The sequence below is a fragment of the Peromyscus leucopus genome, chromosome 22 (genome assembly GCF_004664715.2).
Source record: "Peromyscus leucopus breed LL Stock chromosome 22, UCI_PerLeu_2.1, whole genome shotgun sequence".
In the NCBI taxonomy this organism is placed as follows: Eukaryota; Metazoa; Chordata; class Mammalia; order Rodentia; family Cricetidae; genus Peromyscus; species Peromyscus leucopus.
In genome coordinates, this window is record NC_051081.1 from 29,945,478 (window position 1) to 29,968,595 (window position 23,118).

Below are 23,118 nucleotides of genomic sequence, written 5' to 3' on the forward strand. Positions count from 1 at the left end.
TTATCCTACCCGTTGACTTTCAAAGTGCCATAAGGCACTATGCCGTCTGCTTGTAAAGAATCGTTCCCAAACGTCGTATTAAGTTATCTACTTTTCATATGACTCTAGAAACATGCCAGGCAAGATGACTGCACTGGAACAGAACTTGCGTAACTGTTATGGCCACATCCAATGGCTTTCTGATAAGATTTAAGGCTCATTCCATAGGAGGAAACCCGTGTTTGGTACTGTAAGCCAGGACAAAACTCTGTAACTACAGAGGTCCTAGACTTCAATGCAGAGGATATTCCTACAGTTTTGTTAAGCGGATGTGATGTGGCTGTTAGATTTATTTCTAAATAGTTGTGTGTATGTCCATAGATTATGTCCATTGTCCACCTTGCTTTGGGAGGGAAATTTCCTTTTTCAGTGGGTAATGGTTACTGGGGAAGCTCATAGGCAGTCAAACTGCTGAGAATAAATGACAGTTGCTGTGGCATGGTGGTCCAATGATCAGCCCAACTGGGAAAAAGTAATCATACATCTATACCATGCTCTCCAAAGCTCAGAGGGCATCACAGAAGAGAGCCGAAGAATGTCAAAGGAAGGGGTGGAGTGGTGTTGTGGAACTCTGCCCTCTGGACATGACCCAGCTGTTGCTGTGAAGCCAGATGTGATTGCACAAGACCCTCACAAGATCGGGCCCACCCGCATTCCTTTAGGAAAGCAGAGAAGACCTATGAGGTTCATGAGACACCTGAGGCCTTTCAGCTCCAATGGAGAGACATACAAGTGGTGGACAATGATGGGAACAGGAGACTCTTCTTCAGGGACTTAGCTGCCTATAATATTGGCCATCATCCTTTCAGGAACTCCCCTGTAGGGAAACATTAGCTTGCCATGCTGAATGGGTATAGAACCATTTCTCTGTTCTGCAGACCTCCCTGTCTAAGGTGAATAGAAACATCAACTTCCCAGCAACAGTCAGTTGCTCTCACCTGCATTTTCTCACGGAGTAACACATGAGTAACAGTCTGTAGAGAAACTATCTCAATGACAACCTTTGTTTTGTTGGAAACCCCCCCCCCCCCGCCGCCCCATTGAGTGTTTGCGCCTTCTTTAGACCCTAGTTTATTTTTGCACTGATATTTGCCCTCTATCTTCTTATTTTTGTTTTTTTTTTTTTTTTTTTTTTTTTTTTTTTTTTTTTATTTTATACATGTTGACGCCCAGACACCAGATCTCATTACAGATGTTTGACCACCATGTGTTCTAGACCCTGAAGCTTCATGCTCTTAACTTGACCATCTCTAGTCTTTTTTTTTTTTTTTATATTTTTATTACATATCTTGTTTTTGCTTGTGTATATTCTGTGTAGTTGTGATCTGGAACTGGAGTTAAAACATTGTACTGCATGGGCTTTGTTCTCTAAGAATCTTCCCAACTAGCTGTAGTTGACTCTGCTTAAAATCTTCAACACTGTTCATTTGTGATTTCTCTCTCACATCCCTTCCCCCTCTTCTCTGTGCATATTAGTGAGGTGAGCTTCTTGTTTTGTTTTGATATCCATTTAATCTTCTAACTGGAAATTGTGCTTCATTTAACAAGTTATATTAATAGGGAGAAGCTCACGCCTGCCATTTTCTTGCTTTGCTATGTCATTTTGAACATTCCTTATTTCTGTGTTCCCCTCTCCTTCATCTTTGTAGTATTGATGTTTTAGGGCACTGATAATATTTAGTTCTTTTGTTTCTCTTTTGTGTGCTTAATTTTTCTTGTTGGACATGATATTTATGTGCTCATAAATTTAGACTAGGACTCCCTTAAGTATCTTTTATAAAGGCTGGCCAGCTCTTTATGGGGCCCTTCGATAATGTCCTGTCTCGACATGACTTAGTTTCACCTCCTTTCTGAAGGCGAACATTATGGAGTACAGTCTTAGTGGCTTCAGGGCTCAGACTTTCTCATCCCATTCCTTCCAAGCCTATAGAGATTCTCTTGACCGTGTGCTGCTGTCAACTTGTCAGGACCTATGTGGGGGCCAGGTGACATGCACCACAAAGGAGAGATGGCAGGAATAGCTATGGTATTCATCTGTGAAACATCAATGAAGTGCTTTCCCATGTATAGGGTTATGATCAAGCCTAGGCAAATTCTTCCTGTGGCTCCCTTTGGCAGTGTGTGCCATGAGGTAGGTGGCAGCCCAGGTTTTCCAACCTGTAACTCCACTGGAGGGAGTCCTTGCCTGAAAATGAGCAGAAATAGGGAGGCGTGTGGAGCAGAGCGAAACTGCTCTTGGCTTTCCCTAGCTGTGTGCACCCCAATACGGAGTGATCCTTGGAGCTCCCTCCCTGCGCATTCTGCTGTGGTTGGGGTGGCAGCTCAGAGACCCTGTTTTCCTATCTTGCCCTGTGGGCTGTAAGCCCTGAGCACAGTACAATGGATTAGTGATGGATTAAAGGCGTGCGCTACCACACCTGGCTGTGCCCACCCTGCTTTGAAGACAGGATCTCTCACTGGCTGGGAGCTTGCTCAGTAAGCTAGCCTAGCTAGCCAGCAAGCCCCAGGGATCTGACCATCATCTCCTCCTCCTCCTCCTCAGCCCTGGGATTACAAGTGCATGCCACCCTGCCTGGGGATCAAACTTTGGTCCTGATGCTTGTGTGAGCCCTCGCTCAACCCTGCAGCCTCTTTGCTGGGGCCAGAACCCAACCCTCCATTTCTCCTACATGAACAGCAGCTGAAACTCTTGAGTTGGTTCAGGCTTTCAGTTTCTACCCAGCTCTAGTGCTGCATTAGTTTCCTATTGCTACAAATGTAGTCGCATCAAGCGATATACCGTTATCTTACAGGTCAACAGGTGAGATCAAGGATCTCATTGGACTGAAATCAGGGCGCACCTGACCTCTTCCTTGTCACACCTCCATGACTGCTTTCTGTCTTTCCACCTTCAAGGTTCCAAGGACACCCCTGGGGATTACCTGAGGCTCACCCAGGCAACCCAAGCTCATCTTTCTCTTTGGGGTCAAGTGACTGTCAGACTTCTCTGACACAGTACTTTTCTTGACTATGACACATTCCAAAGGTTAGGAAATCAACATGTTTGAGGTGTCATCAAAATGTCTACTGCAGATATTAGAAGTCAAAGGCCTCTCAAGAAAGTATTCACTGCGGGAATGTTCCAGGGGGGTCTGCGGAGGCATAGCTTGTTTTTAAAATAGGTTAAAAAAAATGGAATCTGAACTTCAGCTTATACTGTAAAGCAGCTGTAGTTGCTCGGCTGGCTCATGAGCGAGCAGAGACTCTGCTTTGCAAGGTCTCGTTTGCCCATTATTCCCATCACACGGACCTGTTTTGGTTTTCTAGAGCGGCCATAGGCTGGCGGTTCCGACGGAAGTTTATTTACTCAGAATTCTGGAGCTAGAGTTTAAGATCTGTGGCAGGGTTGATTGCCTCTCCTCTGAGGCCTTACTCCTTTGTAGAGGGTTGCCTTCTTGTCTTCAAGTGATCTTTCTTCTGAATGTGTCCTGACTTCCTGTCGCCTAAGGACACCCATGATCTTGGATTACAGTTTACTCCACCAATGTCCATTTCTTCCTTAGAGAATCCTACCTCCCAACAGAGTGACATCCTAAGGCACTGGGACTCAGCCTTTCAACCTGTGAACTTAACAGGGCAATGATCAGCCTGTAACAACAGTTAACTAGTCCTAACTTATAAAGTGATGGAGGACTATTAGTTAAGAAATAGGGGCTTGGGGAGCGGAGGGATGTACCATGTTCTGTCACACACAGGTTTGTTTGTTTTTTTTTTTTCCTACAAAAATGGTGATTTTATTTTCTTATAACATACAAAGGTAAATATTTGGGGGGGATGTTCAGGATTTTAAATTTCTCTGGGTTGACTTTACACATCACAATACTAATACACGTTAAGAAGTTCTTCCATTTCAGTCAAACAAAGGGATCCAGTTGAGGAGAGATATGGCAATACATGAAAATAAAGGTGTTCCCCCCTCCCCAAATGTGGATAAAAGCTTACCAATCACTGCCTGCTCCACAGGACAGACATCCACAGGACAGACATTTGCTTTTAAAAGGCTCCGGACCAAAGAACAGCACAACCCTGTGTCATAATACTTATAATACAGTCTAACAATATTTTATCAAAGATGTTTGAACTTGAGATTAACGCTGAAGAAGAAAAAAACGGTAGCTGAGAAACTGCACAACAAAAAGAAAATCATATAAAACATCTCCACCACTATTTAAAAGCCAAATTTAAGCAATAGTAAAAAAGAAAAAAAAATCAAAACAAGATAATAATACAACCTCTGTTTAAAATAAAGCCCTATCCTGCCTCTTTCCCATTGAATTTTACATATGAACAGACTATATATACTGGATTTTTTTTTTTTTTTTTGGAGAAATGTCCATTTGGTCTGTCACACCCGTCAGGTTCTGGCTCCATTCGCTCACTGTCTTTGGGGGTACATTCAACTCCATGTTGTTTCTGTCTTGGCCATTCTGGGTTAGGTGCAGTGTGTCAAGTCTACATCTCTCCCTTTTCCTTTACACAGTGCAGAGTATATGGGCATGGGTTACACAGCGTCTCCTTTACTCTGAATCCCCGTCTTGGTCTAAATTCAAAGCAGCATTCAGCGGTGTGCAGTAGTTGGGTTTGTCGGAGGGCACATAGCCTGGCAGACACAAACATCTGTAGGAACCCTCTGTGTTGACGCACTTGGCGTTCTTGCAGAGGGACATCCGGTTATTCAGCTCACTGCATTCATTGACATCTGCAATAAAAACCCAAACCACAGGTCAACGGTCCCGGACGTGACTCGAGCCGGAGACACGCAGGTACCATCAGCACCTGGGTGCTGTCCGCAGTTCTCGGCCCCACGAACCAGACAGTTTCCTCATTGTTACCCCTTTCAATGGGCAAGACAAACCTTCTTCGATCTTAAAATAGACTGCCACGGAGAGTCCAGAAATGCCCTGTTACTCAACAGAATGCCAAACATTTTGTCAGCTTGACATTTTATAGAGACAAGCGACAACGGAACCGGTGATTTTAATATTTTTATCCAGACTAAGTGCTCGGGGAAGCTGCCATTTACTGGATACTCTCTACTCTTTTATAGTGGAGTCACATACTCAGGGAAACTATACTTACTGAGCCGTCCAATTTTAAATTTAAAAGTCAAAATAATTACTGGAGCTGTTCTGGCCTTCCCTCTGTATTTAGCATTATTGGGGAGTGGGGTTGGAGGCAGAGCTGCATGGTACAGTTCTTGCCTAGCATGCACAAGACCCTGAGGCTCAGTCTCTGGCCCTGAGGAAAATAAAACAGTAAGGATTCTTAAATGGGGGTGATAACTCTGAGTTTTAGTTGTGATAAAAAAAAATACAGAATATACCATTGACTGTCTTAACTATTTTTGTGTATAGCCCTATAACACCAAGCATAATTATACTAAATGCATATTTTCATAACTTTTTTTCATCTTCCCAAACTGCAATCCCTGCTCATCTATCTGAAACATACTCAGCTGACCAGAGCTGGTCACAGGGGATCCCAGGGAAAAAGCCCTTCATTTGGACACTCTCATTCTTACCGACACAGGTCATCTTGGCCATATCCAAATGATACCCGTCAAAGCAATCACAGGTGTAACCTTCCTGGACCCTCACACAGCGGCCGTTCTCACAGCCGTTAAGGATGCCACATTCTTCGCCTGTAATTCCTCAAAGCTATTTAAAAAACCTGCAAAGGAAAAGGCAGGGTCCAGGTTAGAAGTGTTCACCCTCATTCCCTACAGAAAATCACATTATTGTTGTTGTTGTTGTTTAGGATCTGGTTCATTTTATGTTTGTTTCAGATACCTTAATGTTAGCTTTAGAATTTACTATCAAGTATACCTACAACCAGCGTTAAACATAAAACAATTCAAAATTTTACACAGATCAGCCCACTTTTTGAATTCTAATGCTTTATACTAAAATCATGTAATGTGGAAAACAAGGATGAGTTTGAGTTTTGAGAAAACAAGCATGGGTTTGAATTTTTCTTTCCAATTGAGAAATGTGGGATTTTTTTTTTTTTTTTTTTTAACGTTTTACGTGAATTTTCAGTAGGACAGAATTTTTCAGTAGGTCAGGAAGCCTTTAGGGGTGGGATCAGTGGAATTCCTGAGCAGTGTCCAGCAGGCATTTTCTAAGCAGGCTCCCAAGTTTGAGGATGTGCAATGGGAATCACAGAAAACAAAGAGTAAGGCTGGCCGTGCCCTGTGGGATCTGTTTACTCCGGCTTTCCAGTGAGCCGTTTACAAAGGCCCGCAGGATAGAGGGCATAGAAATGATTCAAGACATCTTGATAAATGGGAAAACACATTACACTTGTGTTTAGGAAAACAAAAGGCTTTAATAAAGGACGAAACAAAGAAACTCCTGTTAGGTTCTTTTTATAGTTTAGACACTAGCTCGGAAGCCATTCGAGACGCCTAGAGTTTTAACAACATAAAAACCACATGACCGGCCATGAAAGTGTTGAGCTGTCCTCCTAGAGAAGGAAGTGGTAACTATAAATACATGTCTATCAAGGGTCCCCTTCCTTCCACAAAGGGGCTTTAAAGAAATTACAGGCAGACCTTTTAGCATCACAGGACCTCTGAGGTAATTCTCCAGTAGAACTGTAGGGGGCAGCAAAATATTGTTGCTACGCAGGGCCAGACGGTCTTAATTTGCATAGGAGCCCACCAAAAAAACCTCTTTTAAAAAGTAACGCATCCATGAGAGCCCTTGCCAAAATTTAAAGAGGGGAAGAAATGGGCCATCAAGAAATGAAATGGAGACACATAAAGCTGATTTAAGAAATACAGACTTAAAAAAAAACGGAACCTTCATTGAAATCTTCAAACCCAGTATATCACGGTAAAATCATCTCAGTGACAGCAAAATCATTTCAGCGTCATGACTAGTAAGACTACATTTTATTATAGGAGTTAAAATGTGCCATTAACAAATGGAACTCGAGACCTCCTAAAACACACTTTCAGGATTCTACACCAGGTAGGCAGGACCTGATCCAAATCTGACCTGGTACCTATTCAGGTAAATGAACACAACTACACCCAGGAGCCAAGGTCACCCTCTGTGGCCATTTATGTGACACTATGGCAGAGCTGAATGACTACAACAGAGACCATGTGGCCCGCAAAGTCTAAAACGTTACCATAGCTAGCCTTTCAGAGAATGGCTAACGCACTAATGAAATCCAGTTTTGGAAATACTGCTCAAATTGAAGGTGACGGAGACCACAACCCATGAAGGTGATGAGAATTCTCACTTAGCTCCTCTTCCATTACTGGCTACTTGGTGTGGTCCTTTCTGCGGCAGGGCCAGGAGCCCTTGCTACCTACAGAGCAGGCCAGGCTGGGGAGATGTTTCTAATATACAGGCTGTTTAAAGGCCGCTGTGGAATCAAAACTGGAGGTCCAAACCCACATGACAACTCCCTAGGTGTGACACCAACGTGTGTGTGTTGACATTTGTGAATTGAAAAGGAGCATTAGGGGCTGGAAAGATGGCTCAGTGGTTAAAAGCACTGGCTGCTCTTCCAGAGGTCCTGAGTTCAATTCCCAGCAACCACATGGTGGCTCACAACCATCTGTAATGAGATCTGGTGCCCTGATCTAGCCTGTAGGCATGCATGCAGGTAGAACATGAATGCATAGTAAATAACTTAATCTTTAAAAAGAAAAGGAAAGGCGCTTTAGAGTCATGTTGGCATTGAAGAGAAGTTCAGGATAGGTCAGCATGTAAAGTCCTAGAATGTGAACTGTAATGAGGCAGAGGTGATGCACATAAGTGTGTGGGTTTCGGGGTGGCTTACAGACTTACCTGCTATTTCTGAATTTATGGGCATTCTTTGGATCTTGTTATTTCTCCCCTTTTCTTTTTAAGGAGAAGGTTTACTGATCTATAGTCCTTACTGTGATATATATTACAAGTACATAGTCTTGGGGTTATGGATGTATTCAGGCCCATTTCATGAGGTGGCTCAGGATCGTGTCTTTTTAGTAAAAAAAAACAAGATTACTACGCACAAGAGTTAGGATTGGGCAGTAGTTATCCTTGGGAAGACTTGGGAAGGGGCAGCGGGAACCTTCTAGAACCATACTGCTCTTGATCTTGGAGAGGGGCCATGTAGGTACGTGATAATCAACCTGACTGGAATGGCAGAAACATGGCATTCTGAACTCTGCCAGGTGATTAGAACACAGCAAGCATCCTCGGATGGAGTCAAGGTTGGGTCATCTCAGAATTGCCCCAACGAGTATATACTGATTCTCTCAAGCTGAAGTCACCTGAGGAACTATTTACTTCTGAACCTGCTCCCCAGCATGCCTTTTCCTATTCCTACCAAACTGTAATGATTCTCCAGGGAGGGAAGGTCTTCACATACTTAAGCTGGAAAACAAACAGCCTTGGTAAAGGAGGCTGGTAGCTGGGGCAGCAGAAACCTGAGTAAACAAATTCTTGGAAGTAAGCCTTACCTTCCACTAATTTCTAGGTGCCCTCCCCGCCATAAATCTCTCAGGGGGGTGAACAGAACTCACCATCCTTTAGTGATATCAGATATTCCCAGGTTGTCATTCATTCACAAATTTACTGTCTAAAAGCCTCCAAGCAGTATGCTCTGGCCATTTCTTTAAACTTTGCTCTTGTATTATGAAATGTAATTAAATGTCATGCTTTCTCATCAGCGCCTATATTGTTGGATTCTCAGATCCAACCAAAGAGCTCACATAAGAACAGAGAGAGGAAAAGAGTGTCTGTCCTCCCAAACCACAAGGAAGAAGGAAAAGACCTTTGACTCTGTGGAAATAATCCCAAATGTAACTACAAAGTTCTGGATGCTACTCCCAATTGGTGGCTTCTGGAGACAGGTGACAGCTTCCCCACCCAATCAAGAAAAGACTTCATAGTATGCTGCAACTCTGAAGTATCTCTAAAGTCCTAGCCCCAAGGTCCATGGTCCATAGGGACCCAGCATGTGAGAATGTGGTACAGATGCTTGAGTGACGGGCATCCTTCATGAGATGAGGATGGGTCCTTGAATTCACACTTCTCTATTACAATGTAGCTTGGCATCCACTTGCCCAGCAGCCATCAGCTTTCATTCTGAACTGCTGTTTCCAAACCTTGCTCTGTCCTATCTGAAAGTACAGATGTCTCTTCTATGGAGACACAGTTTGCGTGTGGTTTTCTCACACAGGACCCTCTGTCCATAGGCCGTGGGGCATTTCCTTTCTAGAGGGGACATTATTTTCATTCCTGCCTCCCCCCCTGACAGCTCAGCTCACAAATCCAGAAAAGCTGGCACGTGTTATTTCTTACTTAATAAATCCCCTCACAAGTGGACTCTAAAAATCCATTTCTGACCAAGAAGGGTTTTTTTTTTTTGGACCACCCACTCAAAAATACTTGTAAAGATCAACTTGGTGTGGTGAACATTTGTTATTTTCTTGTAGGGAAATGGAACTAGACCATGACTTAATAAGAAGCGATTGAGCTGTAACAATTACAACAAAAAGATCACTAAAGAAAATAAATACAACAGCCCCCTCCCTCCACCACCCCCCAAGCCACACTATCCTTGGAATCTGGTGATTCCGAGCCAAAGCAGCAGGCTATGTAAACCACAGGGATTATAAAACCAGCCTGTTGAGTCCCACCCTGAGATTCTGATGGGTAGGTTGAGACCAAGACCCACAGATCTGCATTCAGGACCATTTCCCAGGGATTATGCTTTGAAAACCCTGAGTAATCTTGATCCACAGGTTAACTTTAACATGACTGAATGATTGTGCTTACGGTCCTGAATGAAGTAAGGGTCGGTCTCTGTGCCATACTGTTCACTGAAGTCCACCAACGCATCCCGTCCATACGGCCGCCGTGGTCCCGTCACAGGGATGTTACACAGCTGGGCATAGTCGTCTGAGAAGGAAAGGACACTATTGGATTACATTAGACATGCACACGACATCTCAGAGTAGTGAGCCTGGCATCACATACACACACACACACACACACACACACACACACACACACACACACACACCTGGATGGAATGTGCCTGAGGATTCATCTGTGGGAGCTGGGCACATGCAACACACTGAATATTAGGATAGAACATAAATAAGATTCCCAACAATGACCTGAAGGAGCTGATGATATGCAAAACCCATCCTAGAAAACATGAGAGAGAGAGACAGAGAGACAAAATCAGAGAGAGACAGAGACAGAGACAGACAGAGAAAAACAGGGAGAGAGAGAAAGAGAGACAGACAGACAGAGAGAAAAAACAGAGGGGAAGAGAGAGAGGGAGAGAGAGAGAGAGAGAGAGAGAGAGAGAGAGAGAGAGAGAGAGAGAATCTTAGAATGCATCAGGCCTTCTGGAGGAGAAGCCTTATCCAATCTTAATACGTATTATCATAAAAATATAAGTCCATGTAGTAAGTGAAAGGCACACGTCCATAAGAAACAGGAAAAGTGGATCATAACATGATTCATAGCACGTTCATAACATGATACAACAGCGTCTGCGGAGTCTCAGCTTGAACTGACCAGTGGTTCCTATAACTGTCTAACACTGTGGAATGCCAGGCTCTGTGAACGTGACTACAGCATGATGGAAATCACAGCCAGGATGCGCGTCGCACTAAGAAGTGACGGATTGCACACTGCTTGTTCTGTCATGTGGTGTTGTAAGCACTTAATTAACACCCAATTCACCAAAGCATTTGCCACGCTGAGAGATTCTGTTGTCATCTGCATTTTACTGATGCAGCCATGAAAGCACAGAGGTTATGCCTCAATTGGTGCCCAGCTGCCCTGAGCCTAAAGTCAGTCACCAGGCCACAGAGCTTTCTTCAAGTGCAGTCTCCTGCTGCTCTTCTGGAATACCAGGCCTTATTTGCTCTTCACCTCCAGCTGCTACTTCCTGTAGCCACATCCCCATTCCAAACTGGACCAGCCCAGAATGGTTGGATTCCTAACCTCCACTCCCCAGCCAAGCTGTGGAATCTTGGTTCTCCACATGCAGGGGGGCTCCTGTGATTTAAATGCATGGAAAGATGTCAGGCTCTTGCCTAGCCTTCATAGCGGTTGATTGGAAAGTCTGGAGAGAAATGTTTTATGTGCTGGATATATGAATGACAGAAAATGCATTTTCCAAATATAATAACTAGCAGTTGGTGAAAAGTCTGAGTTTCCTAGAGGTCAACTACTCTGCCAGGATGATTAGCGGCAGCCAGATACTAGGCTCTGGGACTAGACTGACAATCTTACCACAGTCACCCAAGGCGACACTTACTGGAAGGTCTCCAGTTTGTTTCCTCCTACATACAATTAAAGGAAAACACCGAGTCTGGCAAGATGGCTCAGCTATTAAAGGCATGTGCCATCAAGCCCGAGGACCTAAGTTAAATTCTGGTACCCACACAGAGGAAGGAGAGAACAGACTCCTGCAATGTGAATGTACACCATAGCTCACATACACTCACTCTTTTTCCCCCTCTCTCTCTTTAAATAAATAACTCTAAGGAAACAGCTAGTGTGACCTGTAGAGGCTTGCTTTCATCCCCGTACGGAGGGTGAAGAGTCAAAGCTCACACATTCTGAGACTAGCACCAGAGAACAGTAAAGCCTCAGAACCCACTGCACCACGGGACAGGGTAGGAGTCCCATTGCCCCAACCCCTCCCTCATGCACAAATATTCTAGAAACAATATCCAGACCCCAGATGTTCCCAACACTTTGCATGAAGCCATGCCGTGAGATGAAATGTTAATTTCTTTAAGGAAATAACAGAGCCTGGAACAAGACTCTTGACTCAAAAAACAACAACAATAACAACAAAGCAAAAACCAAAAATCCCAGCTTCAAACAGAGCGCAAACTGCTGTCAGCTCCACTTAACGTCTGAAAAAGCCCCGAGACCTTTCCTTGGAGAACAGATCGTTCAAATGTTTACAAGTTTTAAGAGCTGAGGTCATCTCTCTTGATTTTATATATATTTGCTATACATCTCGAAGCGGGGGACATCTTTCAATATTTCATAGCCAAGCCACAGTGTGATCAAGAGTGGACATTAAAAGTGAATCAATTCATACATCAGCCTGGAAGACAAAATCCAGAGATGGCTGACAGCTCTCCCCCGGAGACATCTGTCAGCTGTTAGGGAGCCTCTCTGAGACTTGAGGTCCGAGGATGTCAAGTGACAGACACAGAAAGGCCCGGCCAGGGCTGTTTGGCTTCAGTCCTGGGCTCTCTTCCACTAAAGCACTGAGGTGACTAAACCGTCGCAAGCATTCACCTCTATCAGGGTCAAAGGGGAGACCTCAGATGGGAGGGAAAGCGAAGGATAGAGTGTCTACAAGCAGCTGCCCGCGAGGCCCACGCTTGAACGACAGCTATGTAGATATCCACAAATTACGTTATGGGAAGAAGTATTTTGGATTAATGTTAAGGATCTCATCAAAGGTACAGACAAAAGAAATTAAACTGTGACCAGACACTGCTAAGCGTTTCCTAAAGAAGCTTCCAGACTTGACCCAGGCTGGAGGGAGGGCAGCAGAGGGAGATAGATTGATAGGTTTGTGATCCGCCGAATCATTCTCTTCATTTCTGCCATGCATTACCACTCAGGAGTCTAGAATACATGGTCCTTTGCAGCCTCGCTGTCTCTAACAGATGGCATGCCAAGCTTCAAGACAGTTTTGATCGGATATTCAACCACCAGGTCTGTGTCGCATGCTCTGTCTCGTAGATGAAGACGTGCACCTCGATCAACACAAGGACAGTTATCTTCCTGGGAATGAGGACAGGTCTGTCCCTAATCCATGTACGCTGTCTCTTCCATCCTCCCATCATGTACCTCGATGACTCTCGGCCAGGGTCAAGGGTGAAGTGAGCATGGAGAAACAGGAAGAATGTGGTTTTTGGTAGCAGAAGTCAGAGCTGGAGTGTTCACCGTGTTGTTTATTTTCCTATTTGGCAATTTTGGGCAAGCCTTGGTTTCTACATCTGTCACGTAAGAGTAATTCTTTAAAAAAAAAATCCATTTATTTTTACTGTATGAATGTTTTGCCTGCATGCATGCCTGTTTGCCATGTGTGTGCCTAGCTCCTGTGGAAGTCAGAAGAGGGCCTCAGATCCCCTGGAACAGGAGTTACAAAGTGGCTGTGTGCCACTGTGTGGGTGCTGGGAATTGAACCTGGGTCCTCGGCAAGAGCAGCCCGTATTCTTAACCTCTGAGCCATCTTTCCAGCCCCTCCATAGGGATAATTCTTATCTTTATATGTTAGTGGCATATGAAAAAATAAGATGATGTGATAGATTTGCTCATATAGTTTGATGCTCCAAGAATACGGAAGTTACTCTTTTTTTTTTTTTTTCTTCTTTCTCTTAAGAGAAACCCAGACGTCTTTACTGAAGATCTGGAAACAACTGGCGATTCAAAGAGAGTATTGCAAGTGACATATAAATCTGAATGTCTGAATGGAGGGTGATCTGTGGGCACAGGGGGCTGCAGTAAATTAAAGACGGTGGATGAGCCGACTCTAGGCATTTGTTGATTCCCTCTTGAGATTATCTGGAGATTTTTATATAGGTGGAAGAAACTCAGCAGAGAAAAAATGTTCATGAACACTCTCCAACAAGGCTCAAAACTGGCGATTGCCTTGGCAAATTTGCTGACCTGTGATAGACTATGAACAACAGAACTTGATATTTCAGTCACAGATCTCACCACATAAGCCGTGGCTGCAATTCGATGTAGACCAGGCGCGAGAGGGATAACTCGGAACATTCCAATGAGACGTAGGTAAGATGCCATTTTTTGGGATCAGAGTATAGACAAATTTCTAGAATGTTGTGGCCTATGAGCATCCCAAGCCCCGAGAGAGAAAAAAAACAAAACAAAAAAAAAACCACTCTAGCTTGGAGGTGTGGTTAGCCCTAGGTCTGAGTCACTGCCAGAGTCTAGCTAGCTTAGGGGACATGGGTGAATCAGGGCTGGCTGCAGTCCAGAGACCAATAACAGACCCCTGAACTGTTTCCACAGCTTCCCAGGAGAAGCCAGGAGAACCTTGGCTGCCTCTTCCTCCAGCTCACCACGAGCACAAGCACAACATACTTCGTCCTTAAAGTCCCTTGGCTTTCCGAAACTTCCTCTTCTTGGGCGCAGCAACAATGAATTAGCTAGTCGTCAGGTGCTAGGTGCAGAGCCAGGGCTGGTTCCCTTAGCAGAGCCCGAGACCCCTCCTTTCTGAGGCCCCCACCCCCACCCCGCCCCACTGAATGTTTCCATCTGGGGATTTAGCCGAACAGAACTGCGAAATGAATAGCAAATGGAAATATTAACACCTCGACGGCTCTCCCCTCCTGGCATTTCCCACCTCCCTGAGCACAAATGCTCAGCTCTAGATCAAAGCTAGGAAAGGGACACATGGGTGACATGGGACACCACCACTAAGTGGTCTAAACAGATCCAGGCCATTGGTCACACTATTTTCCCTGGCATGACAGATTCACATGGCAGATGGTACTGTTTTGATTTCTCCTTTAAATGAAAAAATAATTTTTTTCTTTTTTAAAAAAAGTACTCCCCTGGAGCCAGGGGGTCTGGGACCCCTACTGTTAGAAGCGATGGGAAGCACATGACTACATCCTGGCAGGAAATCTCTGTTCCTGATGACAGACACATCTGTGGGGCTGGTCTGGACAGTCACATGTCACGGTGCCACTCTGGCATTCCAGAAACCAGGAGCTGAAGTTTCCGTTGTCTGAGGCAGACTAAATTCAGCTTTTAGACATGAAGCAGAGGCTGGGTTTGGATTTTCACACACCAGGGCTGAGCATTTAGAGCTGTGAAAATTTTAACTGGGTCTGTGTGGGAAGAGCAAGGCCCAGGTCTTCTGTAATTCAGATTTCTCTACCAGGTGTTTCTCCTGCAGGTTTAAACAGGCATTATTAATCGATGGCGGTGTTCAGGAGCGAGAGGGGGGAAATGGGAATTTCCCACAGTGACTGCTAAGCCCGCAGTGGAGCGGAAATTTTTCCTTAACTAAAATGGGCAAAGGCTATCAATTTTCTTCTTACAGTGACCATTTTAGACCCTTCCGTCCTGTGCTGGATAAGAAAGGCGACAGAAAGGCCTTAGTAGACTGGGTCAAGAACTGCATGGCACTGTATGTCTGTCTTTTTTGGTGAATAAACACTTGTCCAGAGTGGAGCGGGTAGCCAGCCTGCTTCCAGGGAGTTAAAAAGTGCGGAACTGTGATGGGAAATTACACACACACACACACTCCATAACAACCATACCCACATACAGGTACAACACACACACACACACACACACACACACACACACACACTGAATAAAAGAACTAGAATCCACAGCCACAAGACACCTGGGCTCTCGTCCTTATTTCTTCCTAGCTCCTGGTCTGGAGCTGTTTCCTGGAATTTCAGTTCCTCCACCTATGGAACAAGATTTGTGCCGCTCTGTTTCAGCTCTGTCGAACTGATTCATTTCTTGCTTCTTTCATTGATACAAATAGAGAGAGCCTGAGGATAGCATGGACTTGCTGAGCATCGGATGAACAGGGTGGAGTTTAGCAGAGGAAAAGGGAAAGAAAAATGGGAAACCTTACATTTCATTCTGTGAGCCGCAAATGAGGAGGAGACAAACCAACCCAGAGGGGCCAGGCAGGAGTACTGCAGACGGAAAAACAGCCCATGACTTGGGGGTGAGAGCACATGCCTATAAGCCCCGTACTCTGGAGGCCAAGGTAAGAGGATCGGGAGTTCAAGGCCACCCTAACACCAGAATCAAAACCAAACCAACTAAACAACCCGACAGACAAGGAGGCATTCAGTTAACACGGGAGCACACACACGCCCTGTCTACTGCAGAGAACATGTGGACAAAGGAAATCAGCAGGCATGTGCCCTGGAGCTCTGATGAGCCACACACAGCATACTTCGGCATCATATAGTTTCATTTAGATCTCAGAACCACATATAGTTTCATTTAGATCTCAGAACCACCTAAGGAATAATTGTAAATAGCTCTTCTTTGTTCCTCCCCAGAACACTACAGTTTATAGCACAACGTGTCTAAGGCCAGCTTGGTGTGTCCTCTCTCTGCCAAGCCGTGTTCTGGTCGCAGCTGCTCTGTTCTGACACCCTAGGAAAATTGTTGAGTGCACTCTCCAGACCGTGAGCGTCAGGTAAGGGCTTCGCGCAGCTCTAAGCATCTGTGGTTTAAATTCCAGGGAGAGCCATAACCATGAGCGGCCGATGAGCTCAGCTCCGCCTGGGTCAGCTCTATCATTAGCAGGATTTATGTTTATTGAAGTTGCTCGATTTATTAGGTGAAAGAGATCAAATTGCTTAATGTTCAATTAAATTGTACTTGTCGAGGACAGGGAAGTAATGAGGTCTAAAGTCTTGGCAGGGTTTAGATTCCATGGGACTCCTGTAAACCATAACACTTTGAGGAAGCTCACGGCCCTACAGCAATCAAGCCTGCCCACCCCCAGCCTTCACCTAAGGTCAGCCTTCCAATGCAGTCACTCTCAGTGTTTCCCATCAGATGGCTGCTGGCTAGCCAGACTGGCTGACAGAAGAGACTACACGCTACACACGCAATACTACTATGAAATACATAATTTTTTTTTCCCCGAAAATGGAGGTCCCCTTTGTGTTCTACAACCAAGATTCAAACATTTATATTCTTGTAATTGCATTAAGCCGAGCCACACAGGGAAGCCTTGAGAACAGGGACGGCTAACAGGAATTCCTTGTTAAGAACTTAATGGAAGGCTTCGTTAAGAACTTAATGGAAGGCTTCTCCCACTTCTTAGTTACCGGGGCTTTGGGAAGACACCATTTAAGGTTTACTTTCGGGCAGTCTCAAAAGAGACAAGGAGTGGGGTTACGAGAGGCAAGGCTTAACAGTACAAAGGGGGCATGGAGGAGGGATTCCAATGCAATCCTTTTGTAAACAGCGACCGACTTTTGTTTCTTTCTCTGTGAGGATGGGTAAGCCATGCCAACAATGCCCTTTCCTGCTCTTGGAAGTGACCGTCTAAAAAGCCAACAAATTACAAGAAACAAATATCATCCACAGGGAGTCCATTTGCTTTGCTTTTCCTGATAAAGCAAGTAAGAATTACCCAGAAAGAGGAACTGAATGTATACTTTAGGATAAAAGGGAGGTTGTAGGTTGTATGCCTTGTGAATGTCCCGCATGCCACTGACATGCCCACCTCAGGACACTTGCTTTTGTTTTATGTGAATTTTTACTTCCCTTAAAAAAAAAATGCAAACTAATAGGGGATATAACTCGATGCTTGAATGCTTGACCAGCATGTGCAAGGTCCTGGGTCCCATCCCTGGTAGGAGAGAGAGAGAGAGAGAGAGAGAGAGAGAGAGAGAGAGAGAGAGAGAGAGAGAGAGAGAGAGAGACTGGAGTTCATCTAACCTTTCTGTTTTTAACTAGTAAGTAAGGAGACAAGACATCTCCAGGGTCTGTTCAAGCTTCTATGTGTGATTCTGTGGTTTTTTTTTTTTTATTGAAAATAGATATTTTTTCATAAATATATTCTGATTATGCTTCTCCTCCCCCAACACCTCTCAGATCCTCCCCATGTCCCCTCCCATCAAATCCATATCTCCCTCCTCTTTCTCATTAGAAAACAAACAGGCATTTGAAAAAAAAAATAGTAAAATGAGATAAAATAAAAAGAGAAACTGGAATAGGATAAAACAGACAGACAAACAGAAAAAAAAGACACAAAGAAAAAGTACAAGAAACACACACAGAAGCAGGAAACACATGTTTACACACACAGAAACCCCATAAAAACACAAAGCTGGAAACTGTAGAACAAACACAAAGGACATGTAAGGTACAAACAAACAAATAACCAATAATCCAGACAAAGCATTATAAGACAAAAAACTCTTTTAAAAAATGCCATTGAGCTTGTGCTGATTCTAAAGAGGATGCTTACTGCTACCCCAGGAAGAAAAGGGCCTCTGAAACTTGTGGCTGCAATTCAAGATACTAACCACTAGACGTCACTGTTCTACCTCCCAAACCTGTCCCAGAAGGAAACTGAGGTTGAGAGACATTGGAAGGTATTCCAAAGCCCAAGTCAGGTTAAACTCTCAAAGTTTTAACTACTAAGTATGATTATTTTAATAATAAATAAAATATACATAGTGTAAAGTATTTTTAACAATGCTTATTATTTTTAAAGTTTACACTAGAGAAAACTGACCTGATATTTGTTTAGAACTCTCTTTAGAGTCAGAACTCAAGATTCTAAACAAACAAAGCAATAAGATAGCCCTCAGAACCCACTGCTATCATTTGAAGAACAAGTTCTGAATAACTTATGTACTATTACTTAACACTAAATGGTTATTGGTGAAGACGTATTCCATCCAATTACAGGAAATAAGACGTCATTACTTAGCAAGAACTTGGAACTATTTTAAGATCTCTGATTGTGTTTTATAATTTCTTTGTATGTTGCTATCTCATCTCACTTTAAAGAGACTCTCCTCTTCCCCCAGGGCTGTTCCCAATCAGTTATAATCCTAATGGCATACATTCTGGCACTGACATTGTTGCGCTGGGGACTCGTAGGTTACCAAGTGAGTAGCATCTTGTAGAAATCAGCAGTAATGCAACCTACACAACTGTTCACAACAGCTCTGCTGGTCCCAAACACTCGAGGCTCGGGGACTAACATTAAAAAAGGAGCCAATGTGTCAGGAATCCTCCTTACCAAGCTACATTTTCCTCTTGAAAGTTGTTCCTTACATTAAAGATTGGCTGCTGATGGTGAACCGTTACTTCCCTAGGCTTGACCAAATTCATCCAAACACGAGGCTTATTTAAAAAAAAAAAAAAAAAAAAAAAAAAACAAAAAAAAAACAAAAAAAACAAAACCATGGTTCCGGGAATCAAATCAGGACCTCGGGCATGCTAGGGTTCCATCCCTGAGTCTCTCCTCTACCCCTACCCCTGCATCTCTGATCACTCTTTAAGCTCTTGCTAGCTGCCTTTCCCAGGTATAAGGGATACATCTGCCTGTTGCAGGAAGGGAAAAATGGATCAACCATCCCCTACCTGTCACCTACCAAAGTTTGTCTGCCCTGGTCAGAGGTTACCATTTCAAAGCCAGTAGCCAGCGGCTCTGCTCTGACCATAGTAGTTGTATAACAGAGTCGCTAAGAAGAGGTAAAAATAAATGCTACCCCATCTCAGCTGAAAACCTCCAAGCCCACTTCAGGGCTGTGGGATTTTCCTAGTCATTCTCGGAGCAAACCTCAACTGGCTCCATAACGAAAGAGAAACAAACAGACAAACAAACAGCAACTTGTATGTACAATATTCGAAAGCCAAATCTGCTCAGAGCAAACCTTTCAGTCCAAGTTGGCACCAAATGGAAACTTCTAGAAAACTGGACCTATCATCTCCGGTTTCAACATGGAAAGCTGAGGCAGCCAAAATGGTTACTTTCGAGATCCGCCGGGTTGCTGGTATCTAGAAACAACAGCACTTGGGACTCTGGGATTGGCTTATTTAATTAATTTCCATGCCTTCCTTTCTCTACTTTGGCTTGCCACCTTAGACCCAGATAGTGATGTCAGTGGGGTTCCCTCCCTTGAAGGCTCAGCATGACTGAGTGTAGCCAGCGCTTTGCTGGCACTGCTCACAGTGCAGCCCCTGGGAAAAGAAGCATGGATTAAATGGCCACTCCACCCACCCACCCATCCAAGTCATCCAAATATTAGTTTTACAAGTGTTCACGTCACTGACACCTGTGACCTTCTGCTGATCAGAATCCTGCACAGTGATCTGTGATTGTGGTTGAGGACACTGGCTTCAACTGGTTCTTATCGGCCATTCAGGTTGCACTCTGAACCTAGCAGCATGGAGGGGCCTCTCTAGCTGGTCCTCTACACTCCAGGAAATCAGACTCAGAACACAGCTCACTGGTGCACACTTTCACTGTTCTGGTTTCAGCAATTTGGCCTGCCTTTGCTCTGTCAGGATCTATTCTTTTTTTTAGACAATTCTTACTCTTAGGCAAACCGTGTTTATTTCTCTACTGACATGTTTTAAATAAATGGCTGCAAAATGACCATAACCCCGATGGGGATTCCCGGTCTACTGCTTATCCATTAATGCCACCACCGGAGCTCAGTTTTAAAACCCCACATTTCCGGCTGCTTCCGGCATCACACTCTTACTTACCATCTCTCTTTTCGTACCTGGCCCGACTGTCATTTGCTCCTAATTCATCTAGTCCCTTCCCCGGGTCTAACATCGCTTTCCTAGTTCAGAGACAGGGGCCCTGGTGGACCATGAAAGCACTGTCCCCTGGGAAGCTTTGGCATGGCGGGAAGGCTCAAGAGGAGACCTGGTTCCCGAGGGGACCATGAGCAGTTGGATAGAGTCTGATTTGTTCTCTCCTATTATCACCTTAAGGACTGTCTGGGTGGAAGACACTGATTATAAAAGTCAGTACACACGACAGTCACATGGTCCTATTTACACGGAGACAGTAAAGACCCATGTGGCTGGGGAGAGCATGCTTGCCTCATGTCTTGGCTTTTAATTCTCCAATAACTGCCTGAATCAGTCTTGAATCCCACCCTCCCACCCCCCGCCAAGTGACCTCGGGTTGCCTAAAATGGCAATTGTGCAGACTACAGATATATTAAGGCCAGTGTATTAATGCTTTATTTAGAATGAAGTGCTGCTTCCTGCCCCTGGTTACTCTGGGTGTCTACTGTGTTTAGAGGAATCATGTCATAACAGAAGGTCTCACAGACAGGCTTTGTGATTTCAGTTTGCAATGTACTTGCTTTTAGAATTAGGGCCTTAGGTTGAGTGAGAATTAAAAGAATTTGAATAAGTGGGTAAACAGTATTTAAATATATCAAGAAATTCCAATCACCTGTTTGTTCTTGAGGCAGGGTCTCTAGACCAGATTGCCTTGAACTTTTCATGTAGGATGAGGATGACCTTGAACTCCTCCTGGTCCTCTTGCTTTTACATCCCTAGTTTTCAGATCACAGGGGTGCATCAAGATGCTGGGTCGATGCAGTTTTAGGAGTTGAGTCCAGGGTAGACAAGCATTCTATCAACTGAGCTACGTTCTCAGCCTCTGTATTTAAGCTTGATTTCTGAGATTAAGAAGGCTGCTTAAGTGTTAAGATTATGTTTGTTTGTTTGTTTATTATCGATTGATTGATTGGTTTTTCAAGACAGGGTTTCTTTGTGTAGCCTTGGCTATCCTGGAACTCTCTTTGTGACCAGTCTGGCCTTGAACTCACAGGGATCTGCCCGTCTCTGCCTCCTGAGTGCTGAGTTAAAGGTGTGCACCACCACTGCCCAGCTAAGATTATTAAGAGTTGTGGGCTGCCCTTTTCAGCGAAAGTCTTTGAGAGAAAGTCAAGTGGACAAAACGTATGAAGGAAGATGGAAGAATTTAAGACATCATCAGAACTTTTATAAAGCAGGAGATGTAATGTCTTCCTTGAGACAGAAATGAGAAGAAAGTATAAATGGATGCATTTTCTAGGAAGCTGGTTTTGGATGACATCCTCCTGTAATTGTCTACAGTCTAGGTTTTAAAATTTGTAGACTGAGTAGATCAAATGTTCGTTCAAAAAGCAACATTAGATGGTCCCCTTCGGGCACAAAGCCTCTCTCACACCCCATGCGTTACTTTGGTGGTTTTGGAGCCTGTGGAACACATGAAAAGCTTCTTCACCAATGTGCAGCACTATCGAGGCCACGCTAGTTCCTGAACCCTGGCGCCCTGAACGGTTCCTCCTAAACAGCCTCGAATCTGGCACGATTTCTGAAGCTCACCTCCCTTCAAATAGATGCTCAGCCCTTCACAAGGAGGTACCGTGTAGAAATGGCATGAGCTCAGCTTATTTTTCTGGACGGGGATTTAATAATCATCACTTGACACGAGCGGTACTGTCCCACCATCCATTCAGTATCGCATCTAATGCCTGAGCGCCCCCTTGAGGCAGGTGTTGATACTGCCATCCCACACAGGAGGACCCTAATAATAGCGCAAAACAGATGTGTGGACACAATTCACTACTGAATGTTCTTTCACAACCATTCCTTTGTAGAAAGAAAACTATTCTGCTTTTTGGGAGGGGGGACAGGAAGTTTTCTAAATAAATACAGTAATCTTTTCGGTGAGGAACAGAATAAACCGCGGGCCAGCCTATTCCACATAGCATATAAAATTCATGGGCACCAAAAATTCAGCCCCAAAGTATTGGACCACTTGCCTTCTTGGAATATTTACAACTTATATTCTGTCTACATGTATGATGGTGGTCTTTCAGTTTAGAAGTCTTGTGTTATCTTTCTATGTTTTTTTTTTTTTTTTTTTTTTTTTTTTTGAGACTGGGTTTCTCTGTGTAGCTTTGGAGCCTGTCCTGGAACTCACAGAGATCTGCCTGCCTCTGCCTCCCGAGTGCTGGGATCAAAGGTGTGCGCCACCACCGCCCAGCTCTATCTTTCTAGTTTTGTCCATTTCCATTCTATTCGGTTGGTAGTTACTTTTTCTTGAATCACAGCATTCAGAATCTATGATCAAAAGGATAAATGTTTTCACACTAAGACAGGATTAATTATCGTAAGCTCACAGAGAGATCTCAATTCTACATACAGGAGATTTGAAGGAACTTTTTTAGTTCAATGAGCAGAACCAATCACCAAACCAGGGCAGGATTCTGGGTCGCCTAAGTAAAGGCTCTGGTACTTTGCTGTGCTGCCCATGTGGGATGTTCCAAAGTTATTATTAACATTCTCTGGAAACATATTTCTTGGAAAAGCCTTCACCCTATGAATGTTGAAAGGCTTTTTGCAACCATAGCCTAGTCACAATATTTTTTCAAGTGTCGCCTGGGAGTCAAATGTCTGTCTTCCTTCACACCTCAAGGCTGGTATGCAAAGCCTTACACTGAGGTCTTTGGGAATGTGGGAGATGCATGGTTGTGGAAATCACTGA

The 23,118-nt window shown here is 44.1% G+C and overlaps 1 protein-coding gene across 1 annotated transcript in view; it reads right to left on the bottom strand.

Moving 5' to 3' along the window:
• Positions 1-3,795: 3,795 nt before the first annotated feature.
• Ltbp1 (latent transforming growth factor beta binding protein 1) overlaps positions 3,796-23,118 on the bottom strand; it is a 403,424-nt gene continuing 384,101 nt past the window's right edge. Inside the window, 4 exon segments of the mRNA XM_028873448.2 lie at positions 3,796-4,777; positions 5,600-5,719; positions 5,722-5,748; positions 9,861-9,983. Of these exon segments, the coding sequence (XP_028729281.1) occupies positions 4,596-4,777; positions 5,600-5,719; positions 5,722-5,748; positions 9,861-9,983 (452 nt within the window). The 3' untranslated portion in view covers positions 3,796-4,595.